We start from the raw sequence: 26,137 nt of genomic DNA on the forward strand, positions 1-26,137 counted from the left end.
CCTATATAAGTACTCAATGACCCCATGTGACCCACCCTAGTCGTATATAAGTACTCAATGACACCATTTGAACCACCCTACGCCTATATAAGTACTTAATGACCCGATGTAACCCACCCTAGTCCTATATAAGTACTCAATGACCCCATGTGACCCACCCTAGTCCTATATAAGTACTCAATGACCCCAGGTCAGCCACTCTAGTCCTATATAAGTACTCAATGACCCCATGTGACCCCCTCCCTAGTCCTATATAAGTTCACAATGACCCCATGTGTCCCACCCTAGTCCTATATAAGTACTCGATGACTACATGTGACGCCCCCATGTCCTATATAAATACTAAATGACCCCATTTCTCCCTCCCTAGTCGTATATAAGTTCTCCATGACGCCATTTGACCCACCCTAGTCCTATATAAGTACTCAATGACCCCATGTGACCCCCCCTAGTCCTATATAAGTAATCAATGACCCCAGGTCAGCCACCCTAGTAATATAAGTACTCAATGACCCAATGTGACCCCCCTAGTCCTATATAAGTACTCAATGACCCCATGTGACCCCCCCATGTCCTATAAAAGTACTCAATGACCCTAGGTCAGCCACCCTAGTCCTAAATAAGTACTAAATGACCCCATGTGACCCCCCCTAGTCCTATATAAGTACTGAATGACCCCATGTGACCCACCCTAGTCCTATATAAGTAATCAATGACCCCATGTGACCCCCCCTAGTCCTATATAAGTACTCAATGACCGCATGTGACCCCCCTAGTCCTATATAAGTACTCAATGACCCCATGTGACGCAACCTAGTCTTATATAAGTACTCAATGACACCATGTGACCTACCCTAGTCCTATATAAGTACTCAATAACACCATTTGACCCACCCTACTCCTTTATAAGTACTCAATGACCCATGTGACCCACCCTCGTTCTTTATAGGTACTCAATGACCCCATGTGACCCACCCTAGTCCTATATAAGTACTCAATGACCCCATGTGACCTACCCTAGTGCTATATAAGTACTCAATGACCCCATGTGACGCAACCTAGTCCTATATAAGTACTCAATGACCCCAGGTCAGCCACCCTAGTCCTATATAAGTACTCAATGACCCCATGCGACCCCCCCCCCCCCCCATGTCCTATATAAGTACTAAATGACCCCATGTCTCCCACCCTAGTCGTATATAAGTGATCAATGACCCCATGTGACCCCCCCCTAGTCCTATATAAGTACTCAATGACCCCATGCGACCCCCCCCCCCCATGTCCTATATAAGTACTAAATGACCCCATGTCTCCCACCCTAGTCGTATATAAGTGATCAATGACCCCATGTGACGCAACCTAGTCCTATATAAGTACTCAATGACACCATGTGACCCACCCTAGTCCTATATAAGTACTCAATGACACCAATTGACCCACCCTCGTTCTTTATAGGTACTCAATGACCCCATGTGACCCACCCTAGTCCTATATAAGTACTCAATGACCCCATGTGACCCCCCCTAGTCCTATATAAGTACTCAATGACCCCATGTGACCCCCCCTAGTACTATATAAGTTCACAATGACCCCATGTGACCCACCCTAGTCCTATATAAGTACTCAATGACCCCATGTCAACCACTCTAGCCCTATATAAGTACTAAATGACCCCATGTCACCCACCCTAGTCCTATATAAGTACTCAGTGACCCCATGTGACCCACCCTAGTCTTATATAAGTACTCAATGACCCCATGTGACCCACCCTAGTCCTATATAAGTACTCAATGACCCCATGTGACCCACCCTAGTCCTATATAAGTACTCAATGGCCCCATGTGACCCACCCTAGTCTTATATAAGTACTCAATGGCCCCCTGTGACCCACACTAGTCCTATATAAGTACTCAATGACCCCATGTGACCCACCCTAGTCGTATATAAATACTCAATGACCCCATGTGACCCACCCTAGTCCTATATAAGTACTCAATGACCCCATGTGACCCCCCCATGTCCTATATAAGTACTACATGACCCCATGTCTCCCACCCTAGTCGTATATAAGTTCTCCATGACGCCATGTGACCCACCCTAGTCCTATATAAGTACTCAATGACCCTATGTGACCCACCCTATTCCTATATAAGTACTCAATGACCCCATGTGACCCACCCTAGTCTTATATAAGTACTCAATGACCCCATGTGACCCCCCCATGTCTTATATAAGTACTAAATGACACCATGTCTCCCACCCTAGTTGTATATAAGTTCTCCATGACGCCATGTGACCCACCCTAGTCCTATATAAGTACTCAATAACGCCATGTGACCCCCCCCCTAGTCCTATATAAGTACTCAATGACCCCAGGTCAGCCCCCCTAGTCCTATATAAGTACTCAATGACCCCATGTGACCCCCCCTAGTCTTATATATGTACTCAATGACCCCATGTGACCCACCCTAGTCCTATATAAGTACTCAATGACCCCATGTGACCCACCCTAGTCCTACATAAGTACCCAATGACCCCATGTGCCCCCCCCCTACTTCTATATAAGTACTCAATGACCCCATGTGACGCAACCTAGTCCTATATAAGTACTCAATGACACCATGTGACCCACCCTAGTCCTACATAAGTACTCAATGACACCATTTGACCCACCCTACTCCTATATATGTACTCAATGACCCCATGTGACCCACCCTAGTCCTATATAAGTACTCAATGACCCAATGTGACCCACCCTAGTCCTATATAAGTACTCAATGACCCCAGGTCAGCCCCCCATGTCCTATATAAGTACTCAATGACCCCATGTGACCCCCCCTAGTCTTATATGAGTACTCAATGAACCCATGTGACCCACCCTAGTCCTATACAAGTACTCAATGACCCCATGTGACCCACCCTAGTCCTACATAAGTACCCAATGACCCCATGTGCCCCCCCCCCCTACTTCTATATAAGTACTCAATGACCCCATGTGACGCAACCTAGTCCTATATAAGTACTCAATGACACCATGTGACCCACCCTAGTCCTATATAAGTACTCAATGACACCATTTGACCCACCCTACTCCTATATATGTACTCAATGACCCCATGTGACCCACCCTAGTCCTATATAAGTACTCAATGACCCCATGTGACCCACCCTAGTCCTATATAAATACTCAATGACCCCATGTGACCCACCCTAGTCCTATATAAGTACTCAATGACCCCATGTGACCCACCCTAGTCCTACATAAGTACTCAATGATTCCGTGTGACCCACCCTAGTCCTATATAAGTACTCAATGGCCCCATGTGACCCATCCTAGTCTTATATAAGTACTCAATGGCCCCATGTGACCCACCCTAGTCTTATATAAGTACTCAATGACCCCATGTGACCCACCCTAGTCCTATATAAGTACTCAATGATTCCGTGTGACCCACCCTAGTCCTATATAAGTACTCAATGACCCCATGTGACCCACCCTAGTCCTACATAAGTACCCAATGACCCCATGTGCCCCCCCCCTACTTCTATATAAGTACTCAATGACCCCATGTGACGCAACCTAGTCCTATATAAGTACTCAATGACACCATGTGACCCACCCTAGTCCTACATAAGTACTCAATGACACCATTAGACCCACCCTACTCCTATATATGTACTCAATGACCCCATGTGACCCACCCTAGTCCTATATAAGTACTCAATGACCCAATGTGACCCCCCCTAGTCTTATATGAGTACTCAATGACCCCATGTGACCCACCCTAGTCCTATACAAGTACTCAATGACCCCATGTGACCCACCCTAGTCCTACATAAGTACCCAATGACCCCATGTGCCCCCCCCCCTACTTCTATATAAGTACTCAATGACCCCATGTGACGCAACCTAGTCCTATATAAGTACTCAATGACACCATGTGACCCACCCTAGTCCTACATAAGTACCCAATGACCCCATGTGCCCCCCCCCTACTTCTATATAAGTACTCAATGACCCCATGTGACGCAACCTAGTCCTATATAAGTACTCAATGACACCATGTGACCCACCCTAGTCCTATATAAGTACTCAATGACACCGTTTGACCCACCCTACTCCTATATATGTACTCAATGACCCCATGTGACCCACCCTAGTCCTATATAAGTACTCAATGACCCCATGTGACCCACCCTAGTCCTATATAAATACTCAATGACCCCATGTGACCCACCCTAGTCCTATATAAGTACTCAATGACCCCATGTGACCCACCCTAGTCGTATATAAGTACTCAATGACACCATTTGAACCACCCTACGCCTATATAAGTACTTAATGACCCGATGTGACCCACCCTAGTCCTATATAAGTACTCAATGACACCATGTGACCCACCTTAGTCCTACATAAGTACCGAATGACCCCATGTGCCCCCCCCTACTTCTATATAAGTACTCAATGACCCCATGTGACGCAACCTAGTCCTATATAAGTACTCAATGACACCATGTGACCCACCCTAGTCCTATATAAGTACTCAATGACACCGTTTGACCCACCCTACTCCTATATATGTACTCAGTGACCCCATGTGACCCACCCTAGTCCAATATAAGTACTCAATGACCTCATGTGACCCACCCAATTCCTATATAAGTACTCAATGACCCCATGTGACCCCCCCCTAGTCCTATATAAGTACTCAATGACCCCATGTGACCCACCCTAGTCGTATATAAGTACTCAATGACACCATTTGAACCACCCTACGCCTATATAAGTACTTAATGACCCGATGTGACCCACCCTAGTCCTATATAAGTACTCAATGACCCCATGTGACCCACCCTAGTCCTATATAAGTAGTCAATGACCCCATGTGACCCACCCTAGTCCTATATAAGTACTCAATGACACCATGTGACCCACCCTAGTCCTATATAAGTACTCAATGACACCATTTGACCCACCCTACTCCTATATATGTACTCAATGACCCCATGTGACCCACCCTAGTCCTATATAAGTACTCAATGACCCCATGTGACCCACCCTAGTCCTATATAAATACTCAATGACCCCATGTGACCCACCCTAGTCCTATATAAGTACTCAATGACCCCAGGTCAGCCCCCCATGTCCTATATAAGTACTCAATGACCCCATGTGACCCCCCCTAGTCTTATATGAGTACTCAATGACCCCATGTGACCCACCCTAGTCCTATACAAGTACTCAATGACCCCATGTGACCCACCCTAGTCCTACATAAGTACCCAATGACCCCATGTGCCCCCCCCCCTACTTCTATATAAGTACTCAATGACCCCATGTGACGCAACCTAGTCCTATATAAGTACTCAATGACACCATGTGACCCACCCTAGTCCTATATAAGTACTCAATGACACCATTTGACCCACCCTACTCCTATATATGTACTCAATGACCCCATGTGACCCACCCTAGTCCTATATAAGTACTCAATGACCCCATGTGACCCACCCTAGTCCTATATAAATACTCAATGACCCCATGTGACCCACCCTAGTCCTATATAAGTACTCAATGACCCCATGTGACCCACCCTAGTCCTACATAAGTACTCAATGGCCCCATGTGACCCACCCTAGTCTTATATAAGTACTCAATGGCCCCCTGTGACCCACACTAGTCCTATATAAGTTCTCAATAACCCCATGTGACCCACCCTAATCCTATATAAGTTCCCAATGACCCCATGTGCCCCCCCCCTACTTCTATATAAGAACTCAATGACCCCATGTGACCCAACCTAGTCCTTTATAAGTACTCAATGACACCATGTGACCCACCCTAGTCCTATATAAGTACTCAATGACACCATTTGACCCACCCTACTCCTATATAAGTACTCAATGACACCATTTGACCCACCCTACTCCTATATATGTACTCAATGACCCCATGTGACCCACCCTAGTCCTATATAAGTACTCAATGACCCCATGTGACCCACCCTAGTCCTATATAAATACTCAATGACCCCATGTGACCCACCCTAGTCCTATATAAGTACTCAATGACCCCAGGTCAGCCCCCCATGTCCTATATAAGTACTCAATGACCCCATGTGACCCCCCCTAGTCTTATATGAGTACTCAATGACCCCATGTGACCCACCCTAGTCCTATACAAGTACTCAATGACCCCATGTGACCCACCCTAGTCTTATATAAGTACTCAATGACCCCATGTGACCCACCCTAGTCCTATATAAGTACTCAATGACCCCATGTGACCCACCCTAGTCCTATATAAGTACTCAATGGCCCCATGTGACCCACCCTAGTCTTATATAAGTACTCAATGGCCCCCTGTGACCCACACTAGTCCTATATAAGTTCTCAATAACCCCATGTGACCCACCCTAATCCTATATAAGTACCCAATGACCCCATGTGCCCCCCCCCCCCTACTTCTATATAAGAACTCAATGACCCCATGTGACCCAACCTAGTCCTTTATAAGTACTCAATGACACCATGTGACCCACCCTAGTCCTATATAAGTACTCAATGACACCATGTGACCCACCCTAGTCCTATATAAGTACTCAATGACACCATTTGACCCACCCTACTCCTATATATGTACTCAATGACCCCATGTGACCCACCCTAGTCCTATATAAGTACTCAATGACCCCATGTGACCCACCCTAGTCCTATATAAATACTCAATGACCCCATGTGACCCACCCTAGTCCTATATAAGTACTCAATGACCCCAGGTCAGCCCCCCATGTCCTATATAAGTACTCAATGACCCCATGTGACCCCCCCTAGTCTTATATGAGTACTCAATGACCCCATGTGACCCACCCTAGTCCTATACAAGTACTCAATGACCCCATGTGACCCACCCTAGTCCTACATAAGTACCCAATGACCCCATGTGCCCCCCCCCCTACTTCTATATAAGTACTTAATGACCCCATGTGACGCAACCTAGTCCTATATAAGTACTCAATGACACCATGTGACCCACCCTAGTCCTATATAAGTACTCAATGACACCATTTGACCCACCCTACTCCTATATATGTACTCAATGACCCCATGTGACCCACCCTACTCTTATATAAGTACTCAATGGCCCCATGTGACCCACCCTAGTCTTATATAAGTACTCAATGACCCCATGTGACCCACCCTAGTCCTATATAAGTACTCAATGATTCCGTGTGACCCACCCTAGTCCTATATAAGTACCCAATGGCCCCATGTGACCCACCCTAGTCTTATATAAGTACTCAATGGCCCCATGTGACCCACCCTAGTCTTATATAAGTAATCAATGGCCCCCTGTGACCCACCCTGTCCTATATAAGTACTCAATAACCCCATGTGACCCACCCTAATCCTATATAAGTACCCAATGACCCCATGTGCCCCCCCCCCCCTAGTCCTATATAAGTACTCAATGACCCCATGTCAACCACTCTAGTCCTATATAAGTACTAAATGACCCCATGTCACCCACCCTAGTCCTATATAAGTACTCAGTGACCCCATGTGACCCACCCTAGTCCAATATAAGTACTCAATGACCTCATGTGACCCACCCAATTCCTATATAAGTACTCAATGACCCCATGTGACCCCCCCCTAGTCCTATATAAGTACTCAATGACCCCATGTGACCCACCCTAGTCGTATATAAGTACTCAATGACACCATTTGAACCACCCTACGCCTATATAAGTACTTAATGACCCGATGAGACCCACCCTAGTCCTATATAAGTACTCAATGACCCCATGTGACCTCCCCTAGTCCTATATAAGTACTCAATGACCCCAGGTCAGCCACTCTAGTCCTATATAAGTACTCAATGACCCCATGTGACCCCCTCCCTAGTCCTATATAAGTACTCAGTGACCCCATGTGACCCACCCTAGTCTTATATAAGTACTCAATGACCCCATGTGACCCACCCTAGTCCTATATAAGTACTCAATGAACCCATGTGACCCACCCTAGTCCTATATAAATACTCAATGACCCCATGTGACCCACCCTAGTCCTATATAAGTACTCAATGACCCCATGTGACCCACCCTAGTCCTACATAAGTACTCAATGATTCCGTGTGACCCACCCTAGTCCTATATAAGTACTCAATGGCCCCATGTGACCCATCCTAGTCTTATATAAGTACTCAATGGCCCCATGTGACCCACCCTAGTCCTATATAAGTACTCAATGATTCCGTGTGACCCACCCTAGTCCTATATAAGTACCCAATGGCCCCATGTGACCCACCCTAGTCTTATATAAGTACTCAATGGCCCCATGTGACCCACCCTAGTCTTATATAAGTAATCAATGGCCCCCTGTGACCCACCCTGTCCTATATAAGTACCCAATGACCCCATGTGCCCCCCCCCCTAGTCCTATATAAGTACTCAATGACCCCATGTCAACCACTCTAGTCCTATATAAGTACTAAATGACCCCATGTCAACCACCCTAGTCCTATATAAGTACTCAGTGACCCCATGTGACCCACCCTAGTCCAATATAAGTACTCAATGACCTCATGTGACCCACCCAATTCCTATATAAGTACTCAATGACCCCATGTGACCCCCCCCTAGTCCTATATAAGTACTCAATGACCCCATGTGACCCACCCTAGTCGTATATAAGTACTCAATGACACCATTTGAACCACCCTACGCCTATATAAGTACTCAATGACCCCATGTGACCCCCCCTAGTACTATATAAGTTCACAATGACCCCATGTGACCCACCCTAGTCCTATATAAGTACTCAATGACCCCATGTCAACCACTCTAGTCCTATATAAGTACTAAATGACCCCATGTCACCCACCCTAGTCCTATATAAGTACTCAGTGACCCCATGTGACCCACCCTAGTCTTATATAAGTACTCAATGACCCCATGTGACCCACCCTAGTCCTATATAAGTACTCAATGACACCATTTGACCCACCCTACTCCTATATATGTACTCAATGACCCCATGTGACCCACCCTAGTCCTATATAAATACTCAATGACCCCATGTGACCCACCCTAGTCCTATATAAGTACTCAATGACCCCATGTGACCCACCCTAGTCCTACATAAGTACTCAATGACCCCATGTGACCCACCCTAGTCCTATATAAGTACTCAATGATTCCGTGTGACCCACCCTAGTCCTATATAAGTACCCAATGGCCCCATGTGACCCACCCTAGTCTTATATAAGTACTCAATGACCTCATGTGACCCACCCAATTCCTATATAAGTACTCAATGACCCCATGTGACCCCCCCCTAGTCCTATATAAGTACTCAATGACCCCATGTGACCCACCCTAGTCGTATATAAGTACTCAATGACACCATTTGAACCACCCTACGCCTATATAAGTACTTAATGACCCGATGTGACCCACCCTAGTCCTATATAAGTACTCAATGACCCCATGTGACCCCCCCTAGTCCTATATAAGTACTCAATGACCCCAGGTCAGCCACTCTAGTCCTATATAAGTACTCAATGACCCCATGTGACCCCCTCCCTAGTCCTATATAAGTTCACAATGACCCCATGTGTCCCACCCTAGTCCTATATAAGTACTCAATGACCCCATGTCAATTACCCTAGTCCTATATAAGTATTAAATGACCCCATGTCACCCACCTTAGTCCTATATAAGTTCAAAATGACCCCATGTCACCCACCCTAGTCCTATATAAGTACTCAATGACTCCATGTGACGCCCCCATGTCCTATATAAATACTAAATGACCCCATTTCTCCCACCCTAGTCGTATATAAGTTCTCCATGACGCCATTTGACCCACCCTAGTCCTATATAAGTACTCAATGACCCCATGTGACCCCCCCTAGTCCTATATAAGTAATCAATGACCCCAGGTCAGCCACCCTAGTAATATAAGTACTCAATGACCCCATGTGACCCCCCTAGTCCTATATATGTACTCAATGACCCCATGTGACCCCCCCATGTCCTATAAAAGTACTCAATGACCCTAGGTCAGCCACCCTAGTCCTATATAAGTACTGAATGACCCCATGTGACCCACCCTAGTCCTATATAAGTAATCAATGACCCCATGTGACCCCCCCTAGTCCTATATAAGTACTCAATGACCGCATGTGACCCCCCTAGTCCTATATAAGTACTCAATGACCCCATGTGACGCAACCTAGTCTTATATAAGTACTCAATGACACCATGTGACCTACCCTAGTCCTATATAAGTACTCAATGACACCATTTGACCCACCCTACTCCTTTATAAGTACTCAATGACCCATGTGACCCACCCTCGTTCTTTATAGGTACTCAATGACCCCATGTGACCCACCCTAGTCCTATATAAGTACTCAATGACCCCATGTGACCTACCCTAGTGCTATATAAGTACTCAATGACCCCATGTGACGCAACCTAGTCCTATATAAGTACTCAATGACCCCAGGTCAGCCACCCTAGTCCTATATAAGTACTCAATGACCCCATGCGACCCCCCCCCCCCCATGTCCTATATAAGTACTAAATGACCCCATGTCTCCCACCCTAGTCGTATATAAGTGATCAATGACCCCATGTGACCCCCCCCTAGTCCTATATAAGTACTCAATGACCCCATGCGACCCCCCCCCCCCCATGTCCTATATAAGTACTAAATGACCCCATGTCTCCCACCCTAGTCGTATATAAGTGATCAATGACCCCATGTGACGCAACCTAGTCCTATATAAGTACTCAATGACACCATGTGACCCACCCTAGTCCTATATAAGTACTCAATGACACCAATTGACCCACCCTCGTTCTTTATAGGTACTCAATGACCCCATGTGACCCACCCTAGTCCTATATAAATACTCAATGACACCATGTGGCCCACCCTAGTCCTATATAAGTACTCAATGACCCCATGTGACCTACCCTAGTGCTATATGCGTACTCAATGACCCCAAGTGAGTTACCCTAGCCGCTTTATATGTACTCCCAGACCCCAAGTGAGTTACCCTAGTCCCTTATAAATACTTCCTGACCCCAAGTGAGTTACCCTAGCCCCTTAATAAGTACACCCGGCCCTAAGTGAGTTACCCTGGTCCCATATAAGTACTCTCTGCCCCATGTGAGTTACAATAGCCCATTTATAAGTACTCCTTGACCCCAAGTGAGTTATCCTAGCCCCTATAAGTACTCCCTGACCCCAAGTGAGTTACCCTAGCCCGTTTATATGTACTCTCTGACCGGAAGTGAGTTACCCTAGTCCCATAGAAGTACTCCCTGACCCCAAGTGAGTTACCATAGCCCCTTTATAAGTACACCCTTGCCCCAAGTGAGTTACCCTGGTCTCATATAAGTACTCAAAGACTCCTAGTGAGTTACACTAGTCCATATAAGTACTCCTTGACCCAAAGTGAGTTACCCTAGCCCCTTTATATGTACTCTCTGACCGCAAGTGAGTTCCCTAGCCCATTTATATGTACTCTCTGACCGCAAGTGAGTTACCCTAGTCCCATAGAAGTACTCTCTGAATTCATGTGACTTACCATATCACCTTTACAAGCACTCCCTGACCCCAAGTGAGTTAAACTAGCCGCTTAATATGTACTCCCAGATCCCAAGTGGGTTACCCTAATCTCATATTAGTACTGCCTGACCCCAAGTGAGTTACCATATCACCTTTATAAGAACTCCTTGACCCCAAGTGAGTTATCCTATCCCCTTTATATGTACTCTCTGACCGCAAGTCAGTTACCCTAGTCCCATAGAAGTACTCCCTGACCCCAAGTGAGTTACCATATCACCTTTATAAGTACTCCCTGACCCCAAGTGAGTTATCCTAGCCCCTTTATATATATTCTCTGACCGCAAGTGAGTTACCGTAGTCCCATAGTAGTTCTCCCTGACCCCAAGTGAGTTACCCTAGTCCCTTTATATGTACTCTCTGACCGCAAGTGAGTTACCCTAGTCCCATAGAAGTACTTTCTGACCCCAAGTGAGCTACCATAGCCCCATTATAAGTACACCCTGACCCCAAGTGAGTTACCCTAGTCCCTTTATATGTACTCTCTGACCGCAAGTGAGTTACCCTAGTCCCATAGAAGTGCCTTCTGACCCCAAGTGGGCTACCATAGCCCCATTATAAGTACTCCCTGACCCCAAGTGAGTTATCCTAGCCCCTTTATATGTACTCTCTGACCGCAAGAGAGTTATTCTAACCCCTTTACAAGTACTCCCTGGCCCCAAGTGTGTTACCCTAGTCTCATATTAGTAATTCCTGACACCAAGTGAGTTACCATAGCCCCTTTATAAGTACTCCCTGACCCCATGTGAGTTATCCTAACCCCTTTATATGTACTCCCTGACCGCAAGTGAGTTACCCTAGCCCCTTATAAGTACTCCCTGACCCCAAGTGAGTTACCCTAGCCCTCTAATAAGTACACCCTGGCCCCAAGTGAGTTACCCTGGTCTCATATAAGTACTCAAAGACATCAAGTGAGTTACCCTAGTCCATATAAGTACTCCTTGAACCAAAGTGAGTTACCCTAGCCCTTTTATATGTACTCTCTGACCGCATGTGAGTTCCCTAGCCCATTTATATGTACTCTCTGACCGCAAGTGAGTTATCCTAGCCGCTTTATATGTACTACCAGACCCCAAGTGAGTTACCCTAGTCCCTTATAAGTACTCCCTGACCCCAAGTGAGTTACCATAGCCCCTTTATAAGTACTCCCTGACCCCAAGTGATTTATCCTAGCCCCTTTATAAGTACTCCCTGACCCCAAGTGAGTTATCCTAGCCCCTTTAAATGTACTCTCTGACCGCAGTGGGTTACCCTAGTCCCATATAAGTACTCCTTGACCCAAAATGAGTTACCCTAGCCATTTTATATGTACTCTCTGACCGCAAGTGATTTCCCTAGCCCATTTATATGTACTCTCTGACCGCAAGTGTGTTATCCTAGCCGCTTTATATGTACTCCCAGACGCCAAGTGTGTTACCCTAGCCCCTTATAAGTACTCCATGACCCCAAGTGAGTTACCCTAGCCCTTTAATAAGTACACCCTGGCACCAAGTGAATTATCCTGGTCTCATATAAGTATTCAAAGACACCAAGTGAGTTACCCTAGTCCATATAAGTAATCCTTGACCCAAAGTGAATTACCCTAGCCCCCTTATATGTACTCTCTGACCGCAAGTGAGTTCCCTAGCCCATTTGTATGTACTCTCTGACCGCAAGTGAGTTATCCTAGCCCCTTTATAAGTACTCCCACACCCCAAGTGATTTACCCTAGTCCCTTTATATCTACTCTCTGACCGCAAGTGAGTTACCCTAGTCCCATAGATATTCTTCCTGACCCCAATTGAGTTACCATAGCCACTATAAGTTCTCCCTGACCCCAAATGAGTTACCCTAGCCCGTTTATATGTACTCTCTGACGGCAAGTGAGTTACCCTAGTTCCATAGAAGTACTCCCTGACCCCAAGTGAGTTACCATAGCCCCTTTATAAGTACTCCCTGACCCCAAGTGAGTTATCCCAGCCCCTTTATATGTACTCTCTGACCGCAAGTGAGTTACCCTAGTCCCATAGAAGTACTCCCTGACCCCAAGTGAGTTACCATAGCCCCTTTATAAGTACTCCCTGACCCCATGTGAGTTATCCTAGCCCCTTTTATGTACTCTCTGACCGCAAGTGAGTTATCCTACCCCTTTATAAGTACTCCCACACCCCAAGTGATTTACCCTAGTCCCTTTATATCTACTCTCTGACCGCAAGTGAATTCCCTAGCCCATTTATATTTACTCTCTGACCGCAAGTGAGTTATCCTAGCCGCTTTATATGTACTACCAGACCCCAAGTGAGTTACCCTAGTCCCTTATAAGTACTCCCTAACCTCAAGTGAGTAACCATAGCCCCTTTATAAGCACTCCCTGACCCCAAGTGAGTTACCCTAGCCCCTTTATATGTACTCTTTGACCGCAAGTGAGTTATCCTAGCCCCTTTATAAGTACTCCCACACCCCAAGTGATTTACCCTAGTCCCTTTATATCTACTCTCTGACCGCAAGTGAGTTACCCTAATCCCATAGAAGTACTCCCTGACCCCAAGTGAGTTACCATAGCCCCTTTATAAGTACTTCCTGACCCCAAGTGAGTTATCCTAGCCCATTTATATGTACTCTCTGACCGCAAGTGAGTTATTCCAACCCCTTTATAAGTACTCCCTGACCCCAAGTGTGTTACCCTAGTCTCATATTAGTACTCCCTGACCCCAAGTGAGTTACCATAGCCCCTTTATAAGCACTCCCTGATCCCATGTGAGTTATCCTAGCCCCTTTTATGTACTCCCTGACCCCAAGTGAGTTACCCTAGCCATTTAATAAGTACACCCTGGCCCCAAGTGAGTTACCCTTTTCTTTTTTTTTTTTTCCGACGCTTTGCGTGGTAGGGGGAAACTTCTTAAAGCCTTACGGCTTGTTAAGTACCTCTGGCGGCCGATGTTTTGGCCAGAGGTTATGTGGGATTCTAACCCACCAAAACCCCCTACCTGCCCCCCTACCCGGTACCAAGCATAGCTTATAACATCAGGTAGGAGGGTATACGCTCTACTCTACGACCGTATGCGGTCATCCCCAGACAAACAAAAACCCCAGACTCTACCCCACCCCAGAGGAGAGAGCAGCAGACTCCTCAGCTCGGACTCTACTGTCCTTGGAGGTGAGGACCCTAACCGAGAAGCTGGAAAATGCATTCCAAGCTCTCGGCGTACTCGTAACATGGGACACAAGGGTCTCCACCTCCAACGAGGGCACACCTAAAGCATCACAGAGTTCTGCTCTTTCGCATTCCCACAGGGGACACCACAACAGCGTGTGCTCCGCCGTATCCGCGACCGGATTCGGGGAGCACCAGCAGTCGGGAGTCGCCCTGCGGCCCACCCTCGCGCGATGACTCATGAAACTACCATGCCCCAGGAGCATCTGGGAAACATGGTAGTTCAAGCTTCTACAATTAGCAGCCAGCCAGGACCGGATGTCCGGGATGAGGCGGTGGGTCCACCTACCCCGACCATCCGAGTCCCATGCTGCCTGCCATCTCTCTACTAAATTAGCCCTCGCCAATCTCCGCGCTTCGGCCACGCCAGCCGAGGAGCCACCCGCACGCAACGCACCGTACACCTCCCTGCGCTCCAAAGCTAAAAGATGGGCCGGTGGTATGCCCGAGATTACTAATAGCGCACAGGACGAAGCCGTACGACACGCGCGGGAAACCCTCAGCGCCATGACCCTCTGCGCGGAGATTAGGGACCTCGCAATGGTTGGGCGAGAGGCAGCCTCAGCCCAGCAAGGCGCCCCGTAAAGAAGAATGCTGTGCACTAAGTTCGTGTACAACATCCTTCCCGAGACCCCCGACCCACCCACGTTCGGCAATAAGCTACTCAACGCCCACCCAGCCTTTTTGGCTTTTCCCACCATGCAATCAATGTGAAACTTGAAGGAAAGACGACGATCCAACCACACACCGAGGTATTTCGCCCGCGGGGAGACGGAAACCGTCTCGCCCCCGACTGAAAACCGCGGAGCCCGATCAGACCGCCTCCTAGAGAAGAAAACAGCCTCCGATTTGGAGACGTTCACCCCCATGTTCCTCCCCTCAAGCCACAGAACGATACGCGACAAAGCCCTGTTAGCCTTCAACTGCAAGGACCCGACGCTTCCCGCAGACACACACAATGCCGTATCGTCCGCGTAACAAGTCAACGTGCAGCCCTCCGGGAGACTCAACCGCAGCAGACCGTCGAAACAAATGTTCCACAGGAGAGGTCCTAAGACCGATCCCTGCGGAACACCCGCCCCAACGCGCCACTGCCGTCCAGCGCACTCAATGACCCGGTCCCCCAGGTAACTGCGGAATATATCCACAATCACCCCCGGGACCGCGCCATTTGCGGCCAGGGCCTCCAAGATGGCCGCATGCGACACAGAATTGAACGCGTTCTTAATGTCGAGAAGGATTACGGCCACGCGTTTGCTCCGGTACACAGACCCCCGAAGGGCGATCCGAATAAAATTCTGGACAGCCGATACGGCATCCATGGTACTTCTACAGGACGGAACCCGTATTGACCGTCCGCGAGAGGTGCGACCCCCTCATAAACCTCCGTAAGACGAGCGACAACTACCCTCTCGAACAACTTCCCCACCACCGGTAGGAGAGATATGGGTCTGAAGCCCCCGATCCCTTTCGGGATTAGGACAACCCTCGCCCTCCTCCAGATAGCGGGAAAGTCGCCGCGTTCCAGGCAGCGGTTGAACAACCGGGCAAAATCAGCGGGGCAGCTCATTGCTGCAACCTTAACCACTTCCGGGAGAATGCCATCGACACCAGGGGCCCCCTTTGCAGGGGACCTCCCGGCAGCCATGACAATCTCTGCTTCCGTGATGAGATCAGACTCCAAGATCGGCCTGGTGTTACCGCGAACCACGAATGGAACGCCCCCAGGCCTCACTTGCGACGTCGAGAAAAGACTCTCAATCGCAACCACCGTCTCAGTCTCCGTCAGACTAGCAGATGTCTGTCTCTTCAATCTCTTGTAGGCCACCCAGAAGGGGCGACCCCAAGGATCTGCCTCCACTTCATTCACCAGCGCCAACCATGCAGCCCGCTTCCTCTCGCGTATAGCGGAGGAGAAAGCGGTTCTCGCCGACTTATAGGCTTCGCGCAAGTGAACTTCCGTATTGGCACCCCTCGACCTCGACCACCTCCTGCTGGCAGCATTCGCTGCCTTACGGAGACGGTCGAGGTCCTCACACCACCAATACGCTGCTTTCCAGCGCTTGGCAGTTCCGTGAGCCCTGGGCATAGAAGCGTCGGACGCCCCGACGAGTCTCCGGAGATAACCCTCCGGCGAGACGCCCGAGCCGTCACCGCCGACGTCCGCCCCGGCCCTCCCCCGCCCGGACGGAGGGGAAGCCGAGCTGCTCGAGGCTATTCCCCACGCAAATGCCAATTCGCATAAGAGTGGGTCGAACCTCGAGCGAACCCAGCGCACCCCCCGCTCCGGCGAGGCAGGGCCAGGACCCCCATCCGTGAGAATCCACTGGATGAAGCTGTGATCGCTCAGAGTCTCGTCATCGAGCACCTCCCAAGAGACTACTCTCGAGGCGATCGACGACGATACCCAGGTGAGATCTATTATACTACCACGGTCGCCTGAGACGAAGGTCGGAGAACGACCTCGGTTGAGCAATGTCAACCCGAGCTGACCGCCCCATTCTTCAACAAGCTCTCCACGTCGGTTAGTGCAACCGGATCCCCATGATGTCGACCACGAGTTGAAGTCTCCACCAATGAGGACCGGCACCCCATGCTCCCTGACACTCCCCGCCAAGTCCTCCAGGAAAGCCTCGAACTCCCCGATGGGGGCATTAGGGGTAAAGTAAACACTGTACACCCTAATGTCCCCAACGAGAGACGAACAAAACCCCCGACCGGACGAGACGGATGCCAGTTTGCACGAAGCACCGGGCAGCATAGCCGAATCCCCCCCGACATCCTCCAAGCCGGTGCTTGGGAAATTACTATTCCTATGCTGCTCTGAGACAAGGCAGACCGTGTACTCGCCAGAGTACGTGCAATGGACGGCCAAGTCCTGAGCAGATCGCGAACGATTGACATTGATCTGGAGACCCTACATGTACGTCTCGATCCTCTCCACACCCCGATCGATCCGCACGCTGAAGAGCCCCCAGCGGGATCATGCGCAAGCCCCGAGTCCCTACAGGCGAGACAACAAGGAGAACCCCTACAACTGGCAGAGGCATGACCCCCCTCCCCGCATCTCCAACACAGCCCCGAACGGTCTGTGCTGAATTTGCAGCTACCCGAGGTGTGACCGAAGTGGTGACACCTCTTGCACCGCACGATACTGGTCGCAGGGCGAACCCTGCAGACCACCCACCCAACGCGAACGCGCCCAAGCCGCAACAACTTGCCAGCCACCTCGGGTGGCATGGAAGCGCCGACGGCCCAGGAGCCCCCACCAGTTCTTCGCGGCGCGGAGACTCTAACCCCGGCTGCCTCCTCGCCCAGTGCGGACAGAAGGGCCGCACGCACATCCTCCCCGGACGAAACCCCATCGAGGTCCCGGATCTCCACCCTCTCCATCGGAGAGAGAGCAGAGACCGGAATCCCGTTACCCAACGCCTCCGCGACCGCCCCCGCGAGCGTGGACGCGGAGCCCCCTCCCTTATTCAGTTCAATCAGGAGGTCTCCCCTGCGAGTCCTCCTGATCGACCTGACCTCAACCCCGACCTTACTGGGGTCCACCCTTTCCTTCAGCAACCTCATCGCCCCCCCATACCCTTCCGACCCGCACGCTACGAGCACGGCCTGGGCACGAGGGCGACGAGGAGGTCCCCCAACCCTACCCGAATGAGGAGGTCGGGATATCGGGGCCGGCCCAAAATCCCTCCTCCCCTTTCCCTTCCGCCCAGCCACGACCGACCATTGCACCCCCTCCTCCCGCGGAGGAGATGCCGTAGCCACTGGTGTCGGGCCAGCTGCCCCAGAGGCCCCCTCCTTCGGCGGAGAAGGCGTCCCCAGGGCAGCTCCCCTTTTCGCGCCCCTGTCCCTATTGCCGCTTCCACCCGACTTAATCGAAACCCCCCTCCCCCCTTTAGAAGTCGGTGGAAGCGGAAGCGACGTCTGCGTACCCTTATTCTTCAGCGCTGGCCGTTGCACCTCTTCTCGCGCTTCGTCCCGCTCCCTCGTCTCAAGAAGCACAGGGAGAAGTGACCCAAAATCCTGGGTCGCAGCTCCCTGCACCTCCTGCACAGCGGAGACGACGAGATCCCGCAGGTCCCTCACTTTTCCCTGGATGCTCCTTGTTAGAGATCGGAGTGGGGGCGCGAGCGGTCTGGGACTCTCAGGCCGTCTCGCTCCTGCTCACACTCAGTCTCTCTTGGTCCTACCTCCAATCAAGGCCGACAGATGGCTCACAGCGCAGAGCTCTCTCTCGCTGTTACAATTTGTGTCCCTTGTATATATTAACTCCCCAAGAGTTCCGTCAATTTGCGGATCTATTTAAACGGTCTAGACTCTAGACTTCGTCTTTTCTTTCTTCGCGGTAGCTTAGCCATCACTACCTTCCTGCGACGCCACTAAGTCTCTTAGTACGCATTTCCGCTCCATCGTCGATTTCTTGGACTCCAAGAAATCTTCTTCCTTTCTCTCTTTCTTCGTAGCCTGGGAGTCTCAGGTTCGGAGAATCCTGTCCTGGGACCTGGGGATCACAGGGTGGGATTTCGTATTTGCAAACTTTGGGTGGATTACTCATTTACTGTTCAGCCTCCTTTGGAGCATTTTTATTTTGTATTTATTTTTCGCAATCAAATAAACTGCCTTTTACCAGATTTCCTGGGCGTTGTTTTTTGCCACTCTAAAGCCTCCCTTCCTAGACATCCTCGCGGACATCACACAATCAACTTTCACACAAATTTCTGGTCCTTCGAGCCGGATATAACCGGTACATTTTTCCATTGAGTTGAATTTTGATTGGTGATTCTTCGAGGTGACTGGGGGAGTGTCTCTGGTGGCAAAATGGTAACGCAGGAGGAAATCCTCATGTGCGCAGGTCACGTTGGTCTTTATTGCACAGAATTAGAACGGCTACTGGTCAACACCAAAAAGCGGGGTGTAGGTAACTTTACCGTTCCTTATTTAAATGGTCGTCTGGCTAGTGCCAAGGAAACTCTCGCGAAAATACAAACGAATCATGTGACGATTACTAATCATTTAACGGAGAAAGATTTGCAGCAGTTTAACTATACGACGCAGAATACTTATGAGCGAGCTATGACGGCGTATTTAACTGCGGAAGAATACATTTTAGAGCAAATCGAGAATTTAAGCGGCGAGCAAGTCGCTCCTGTCACTGCAGGGCAGACCCATGCTCCCTCATTGAAACTTCCTAAGCTAGATTTACCCAAATTTAGTGGTGACTATTCTGAGTGGTCAACCTTCTATGACTCTTTCAAATCAATGATTCACGATAATTCGACACTACCAGGTGTTCAAAAGTTTCATTATTTAAAGACATGTCTTCAAGGAGAAGCTAGCTCAGTAATCCGATCATTAGCCGCCAGTAACGATAGTTACTTAACAGCATGGAATGCGTTGGTGATTAGGTACACAAATGAACGAATTATTACGTCCAACCTTCTTAGCAAACTAACGCTCATTCCGAAAGTCTTTTCTGACAACCTCATATCCATGAAAACACTGCGCGATACCACTATAGTTGTGCTTGACTCGCTGAGGACGTTAGGATATCCAGTTGATGGTTGGAGTGCTATATTAGTCCACATTCTCTCAAATAAACTAGATCAAATTCTCAGTGTAGAGTGGGAGAAGGAAATAAAACGTGTTTTGAAATATCCCTCCTTCACTCAGTTCTTGGAGTTCATCACCGAGCAGATTAATATGCTCGAATCTATCAGTAACAAGTTCAAAGGTAGTAAACAAAACACTGATAAAACTTCTCGCCCTAAGTCGTTGAAATCACTCAACGCAATCGTTGATAAACCAAAATGCTTTTATTGTGACGCGGATCATCCTCTCTATCAATGCAACAGCTTTATTGCTTTGAACCCTCAAGCCAGATACAAAGCAGCGCAGAACAACTCACTTTGTATCAATTGCTTGAGACCTGGTCATTCGATATCGTCTTGCCGAAGTAATTCTCGATGTAAAAAATGTTCCAAGGCACATCATACGCTTCTGCATTTTGAGAAACAATCTAATCCGACGTCTCAACGTAATCCATCTCAAGCTAATGCACCCACCAGTCTTCAAACCATTGATCAGCCTTCGACTTCTGTTGTTGCCCATGTGAGTGCCATGGATGAACGCACGGCACTCCTTGCAACTTTTCTTGCGCGCGCTACAGCACCAAATGGCCGTCAAATTATGATTAGAGGCTTAGTCGACCCGGGCTCACAAACGTCTTTCATGACGGAAAATCTAGCCCAGTTATTAAGAGTTACACGCCGCAAAGTTAATGCAACGATTTACGGAGTCACAGGAGGTGCGGTACGGAACGTCTCGAGCAAAGCTGAACTCATCTTACAGTCAGTCAAACACGATCAGGCCTCACTCAAAGTGACGGCATTAATTTTACCAAAAATCACGAATTATAGTCCTCGGTCGTATTCACCGCTTGAATTCCCTCAATTAGGTTCTCTGGACCTCGCGGACGAATATGCTTCTGCGAGAAATCCAATTGATATTTTAATTGGTGCAGATTATTGCCCTCAGCTCTTACTGAATCAGATAATTCATTCATCGAACCGTGCACTGATAGCACAAGATTCGTTATTTGGCTGGGTTGTGTATGGTACACTCGCGTCGCCCACGCATACTGCAACAGTAAACGTTCTTCATTGTTGTGACTTCGATAAAACGCTTCGAGATTTTTGGGAGATTGAAGAAGTTCCTAGCACTTATAGTTTGACCCCTGAAGATCAATTATGCGAGGACATTTTCGCGAGCAACGTTACTCAATTACCATCAGGCCGCTATCAGGTTGCATTGCCTTTCAAGACAGAGTCCTCCAAATCGGCACTGGGAGCCTCTCGCAGCATCGCCGAATCAGCTTTAAAGCGAGTTCTCTGTCGCATTAACAAATCTCCTGAGCAGTCTGAAAGCTATACTAAATTCATTAGAGAGTACGAGCAGTTAGGACACATGGAGAAGGTCACAACAAACGCGATTGACGCAGACTCCTTGGTTTACCTGCCTCATCACGCAGTATTTAAACTCGAGAATGGAAAACAGAAAATACGTGTCGTATTTAATGCGTCCGCTAAAACTAAGAGTGGTCTATCACTCAACGAAGTACTCTTAGTAGGGCCAAAATTACAAAAAGATATAACGGCCATTCTTATGAATTGGCGTGATTTTCGTTTTGTTGGCGTAACAGACATTGTTAAAATGTTTCGCCAAATTCTAATCCGTCCGGAAGACAGAAAATTCCAAGCTATAATTTGGAAAGATGATTCTGGAAATACTCAAATATATCAATTGAACACGGTCACATACGGTACCGGACCTGCACCGTTTTTAGCTTCACGGGTAGTGCAGGAACTCGCAAATCAACATGGTAATGACTTCCCAGATGCGAAGTCCACCTTACTTCACTCAATCTATGTCGATGACATTCTTTTTGGAGCTAACAACCTTGCGGATTTACGCAATATCCAATCTCAATTAGTTCAGTTGTTGGATAAAGGTAAATTTGAGCTCAGTAAATGGGCCTTCAATTCAGCAAGCTCAGCTCTCCAAGAAATTTCTAATGATTCTAGTAACGCTAATCTTAATTTTAGTAGCGAAAGTCTTAACGAAACTAGCAAAGTGCTGGGCATATCTTGGAATACCAGCTCTGATTCATTTCAGTTTATAATTTCGCCTTCTTCCATCACTAAGTTAACAAAGCGCATGTTACTCTCGGAAAACGCGAAGATTTACGATCCTTTAGGCTGGATCTCACCGTTCACCATTGTGTTAAAGCAAATAATGCAATCCACATGGTTGCTCAAACTTAATTGGGATGATGAGGTTCCCGAGCCTATCCAATCTAAATGGATGTCTTATTACTCGCAAATGTGCGAATTAACAAAAATCACCATCCCGCGCTGGAATGGTCAACTTAGTGAAGCAGATAAATTAGAACTCTATGGGTTCTGTGATGCTTCAAATGTATCATATAGTGCTGTGGTGTATGCCAAATTCACCAACAACAATAATAGTCAAACATCAGTCAGCCTCGTAATGGCAAAAGCCAAAGTAGCCCCTCTTAAAGCAATTAGTATTGCTCGACTTGAACTAGTCGCCGCTGCTTATCTGACTAAACTAATGCTTCATATCAAGTCATCACTTAAACATTCAGTGCATGACATTTTTTGTTTCTCTGATTCACAAATCGTGTTGGCTTGGATTGCACAACATTCGTCCAAATGGAAGGTTTTTGTAGCCAACCGAGTCGAATATATACAATCAAGTCTACCAGAGGCTCATTGGTCTTATGTCAATACTAAGTCCAATCCTGCAGATCTCAACTCGCGAGGAATTCCTCCAAGCCAATTAATACACAGTGCGCTTTGGTGGAAAGGACCCTCAATAATTCGGGAAATGTCATCGGGAAATTCTCCTTTAATGTTTGAAACCAACGAGGAAATAAAGACCTCGTCGATCTATTCAAATCATGTCACACGAGATTTACCGTCATTTCTTTATAACTACTCGTCGTGGACAAAACTAATCCGTGTTGTTAGCTATGTGTTGCGATTTATAGATCGAGCGCGTAGAAAAAATGTTTGTCAACACGCGCACGTGTCAGCTCTCGAGCTACGTACTGCAACACTGCGTGTTGTGAAAATAATTCAAGCTGCTGCCTTCTTAACCGATATCTTAACGTTGCAAGGCAAAAAGTCAATTCCGTCAAATTCTCGATTACTTTCTCTTGCACCGTTTTTAGATGTGCAAGGAGTTCTCCGAGTAGGTGGGCGTCTACAACACTCATTCCTGTCAGACAACCAAAAGCATCCCATTATTTTACCAACCAATTATTTAACCGAGCTACTCATTCGGCATATACACATTACGACCTTGCACGGTGGCCTACAGCTTACGTTAACAGTATTGCGGCAAAAGTATTGGGTAATCAATGCACGAAACGCTGCGAAAAGCATAATACATAGGTGCGTCACTTGCGTTCGTCAGCGTGCCAAGCTAGGAACACAATTCATGGGATCTTTGCCTACTGCTCGAGTAAACCGTAGCCATCCGTTTGAACATACTGGCATTGATTACGCCGGGCCCTTCCTTGTAAAACTGCATCAAGGCCGAAACTCAAAAACAGTTAAGTGTTATATAGCTGTTTTTGTATGCATGGCTACTCGTGCCATCCATCTTGAGCTTGTCTCCAAATATGATACGGATGCATTTTTAGCGGCTCTAGCTCGTTTTACTTCACGTCGTGGTAAACCCGCAGTGATTTACTCTGATAATGGGTTAAATTTTCAAGGAGCAAATAAGGAATTGAAACTTGCATTCCAAGGCTCTCTGAAACATGCGCAATCTATAGATTTTGAACCTATACGCGAAATAGAATGGAAATTTATTCCCGTGGCCACTCCTCATTGGGGTGGACTGTGGGAGAGTGGAGTACGAAGCGTAAAACATCATTTAAAGCGTATTCTCGGGACTTTTCTTCCTACGTTCGAAGAAATGACCACATTGATTTGTCGTATTGAAGCCTGTTTAAACTCCAGACCTCTTTCTCGCTTACGCGATGACATTGAAAGCTTGGAATGTCTAACGCCAGGGCACTTCTTGGTCGGTCGCGCTTTACTCGCTCCACCCGAAATGTCCGTTCTAGATTTAAAGGAATCTACTCTAAATCGATGGCAGAAAATCACTCGGATTACCGAGCTTTTTTGGCAAAAATGGTCGGGCGAGTATCTGCAATCATTACAATCTCGTCCAAAATGGCAAATCAGAAATAACGATTTTCGTGAAGGGGACATCGTTATAATTAAGACTCCAAACGCTCCACCTTGCAAATGGAACTTAGGCCGAATTACTCGTTTAATCATCGGTTCAGACTCAGTAGCAAGAGTAGCTGTGGTTCAAACAGCTAATAAACAGATTCAACGCAGCCTAACACAATTGTGTAGGCTCCCGGCATAAATACAAATATTGACAAACAATCCCAACGGCTTTGATCTGCCGAATCGTACATCTTCACCTTGACGCTCTACTTATTAAATCAGTTCTCCGTAATCATGGCTAGTGACAAGGTGCCTAATTTCGTCGACAACGTCGAAATGTTCTTAAGTGAGGTTTGGGGTGAAGAAGCGAACGCGTCCGATGTACTGGACCTTTCCTTCAGTGACTTGAGTCTTTCGGACGATGCTCCTTGTGTGGACTCTCTCCTGGAACTTCCGGATTTGCTTGTGTCAACGAAGGAGGAAGAAGACTCCAGGTTGCCGTTCATTTCAGATTCGCCCTGTCCACCCGAACCAGAATCAGCTGACGTTAGCATGGAACCCATTGCGGGACCTTCTCGTGCACCAGCACCAGCAATTGACTTAGCTGTTTTGTACGCGAGCAGTTGGGAGAAGGGAATCTTATACGATTCTACCGCTAAGGAGCTGGAGCGTACAGCAAAGTACGTTACAGTTTTAGCCTTCGGACTCACACACCGTATACCATTGCACGCTGTGTTGAAATATCGGCAGTGGAAGACGTGGGATCCCCAAGGAAAATTGCTCTTACGCTGGACTCCAGCGCTAGAGCTGAAAACTGCCAAACTCCTCGTTAAAAAATGAGTTAGTCTATGACCACTGGTGGATATTCGGAGCTTCGCTCAAAGGTTTTTTTTTTTCTCTCTCCACCATGGTCTTTGTTCTTACGGTGTTTTCACCATTTCAAATTTTAGCACATAAGTTTAGTTTCATGTCCAACATCTACGAGATTCATTTGAATTGACGCAGGATCGTCAATGCGGGGGAGGATTTGTTAGAGATCGGAGTGGGGGCGCGAGCGGTCTGGGACTCTCAGGCCGTCTCGCTCCTGCTCACACTCAGTCTCTCTTGGTCCTACCTCCAATCAAGGCCGACAGATGGCTCACAGCGCAGAGCTCTCTCTCGCTGTTACAATTTGTGTCCCTTGTATATATTAACTCCCCAAGAGTTCCGTCAATTTGCGGATCTATTTAAACGGTCTAGACTCTAGACTTCGTCTTTTCTTTCTTCGCGGTAGCTTAGCCATCACTACCTTCCTGCGACGCCACTAAGTCTCTTAGTACGCATTTCCGCTCCATCGTCGATTTCTTGGACTCCAAGAAATCTTCTTCCTTTCTCTCTTTCTTCGTAGCCTGGGAGTCTCAGGTTCGGAGAATCCTGTCCTGGGACCTGGGGATCACAGGGCGGGATTTCGTATTTGCAAACTTTGGGTGGATTACTCATTTACTGTTCAGCCTCCTTTGGAGCATTTTTATTTTGTATTTAT

General features: G+C 47.8%; 1 protein-coding gene across 1 annotated transcript; it reads left to right on the forward strand.

Annotated features, from left to right (window-relative positions):
• Positions 1-19,666: 19,666 nt before the first annotated feature.
• On the forward strand, positions 19,667-24,814 carry LOC136782692 (uncharacterized). Its single transcript, XM_066742302.1, has one exon. It carries the CDS (start codon positions 19,667-19,669, stop codon positions 24,812-24,814), a length of 5,148 nt encoding a protein of 1,715 aa, XP_066598399.1.
• The last annotated feature ends 1,323 nt before the right edge of the window (positions 24,815-26,137 follow it).

This window comes from Prorops nasuta, unplaced genomic scaffold (assembly GCF_024137725.1).
Source record: "Prorops nasuta isolate Cenicafe-Biocafe unplaced genomic scaffold, Cenicafe_Pnas_1.2 PNAS00029, whole genome shotgun sequence".
Classification (NCBI taxonomy): domain Eukaryota; kingdom Metazoa; phylum Arthropoda; class Insecta; order Hymenoptera; family Bethylidae; genus Prorops; species Prorops nasuta.

Coding starts and splice junctions, on each gene's coding strand:
- LOC136782692 (XM_066742302.1), top strand. CDS start 19,667: ATGGTAACGCAGGAGGAAATCCTCATGTGCGCAGGTCACGTTGGTCTT.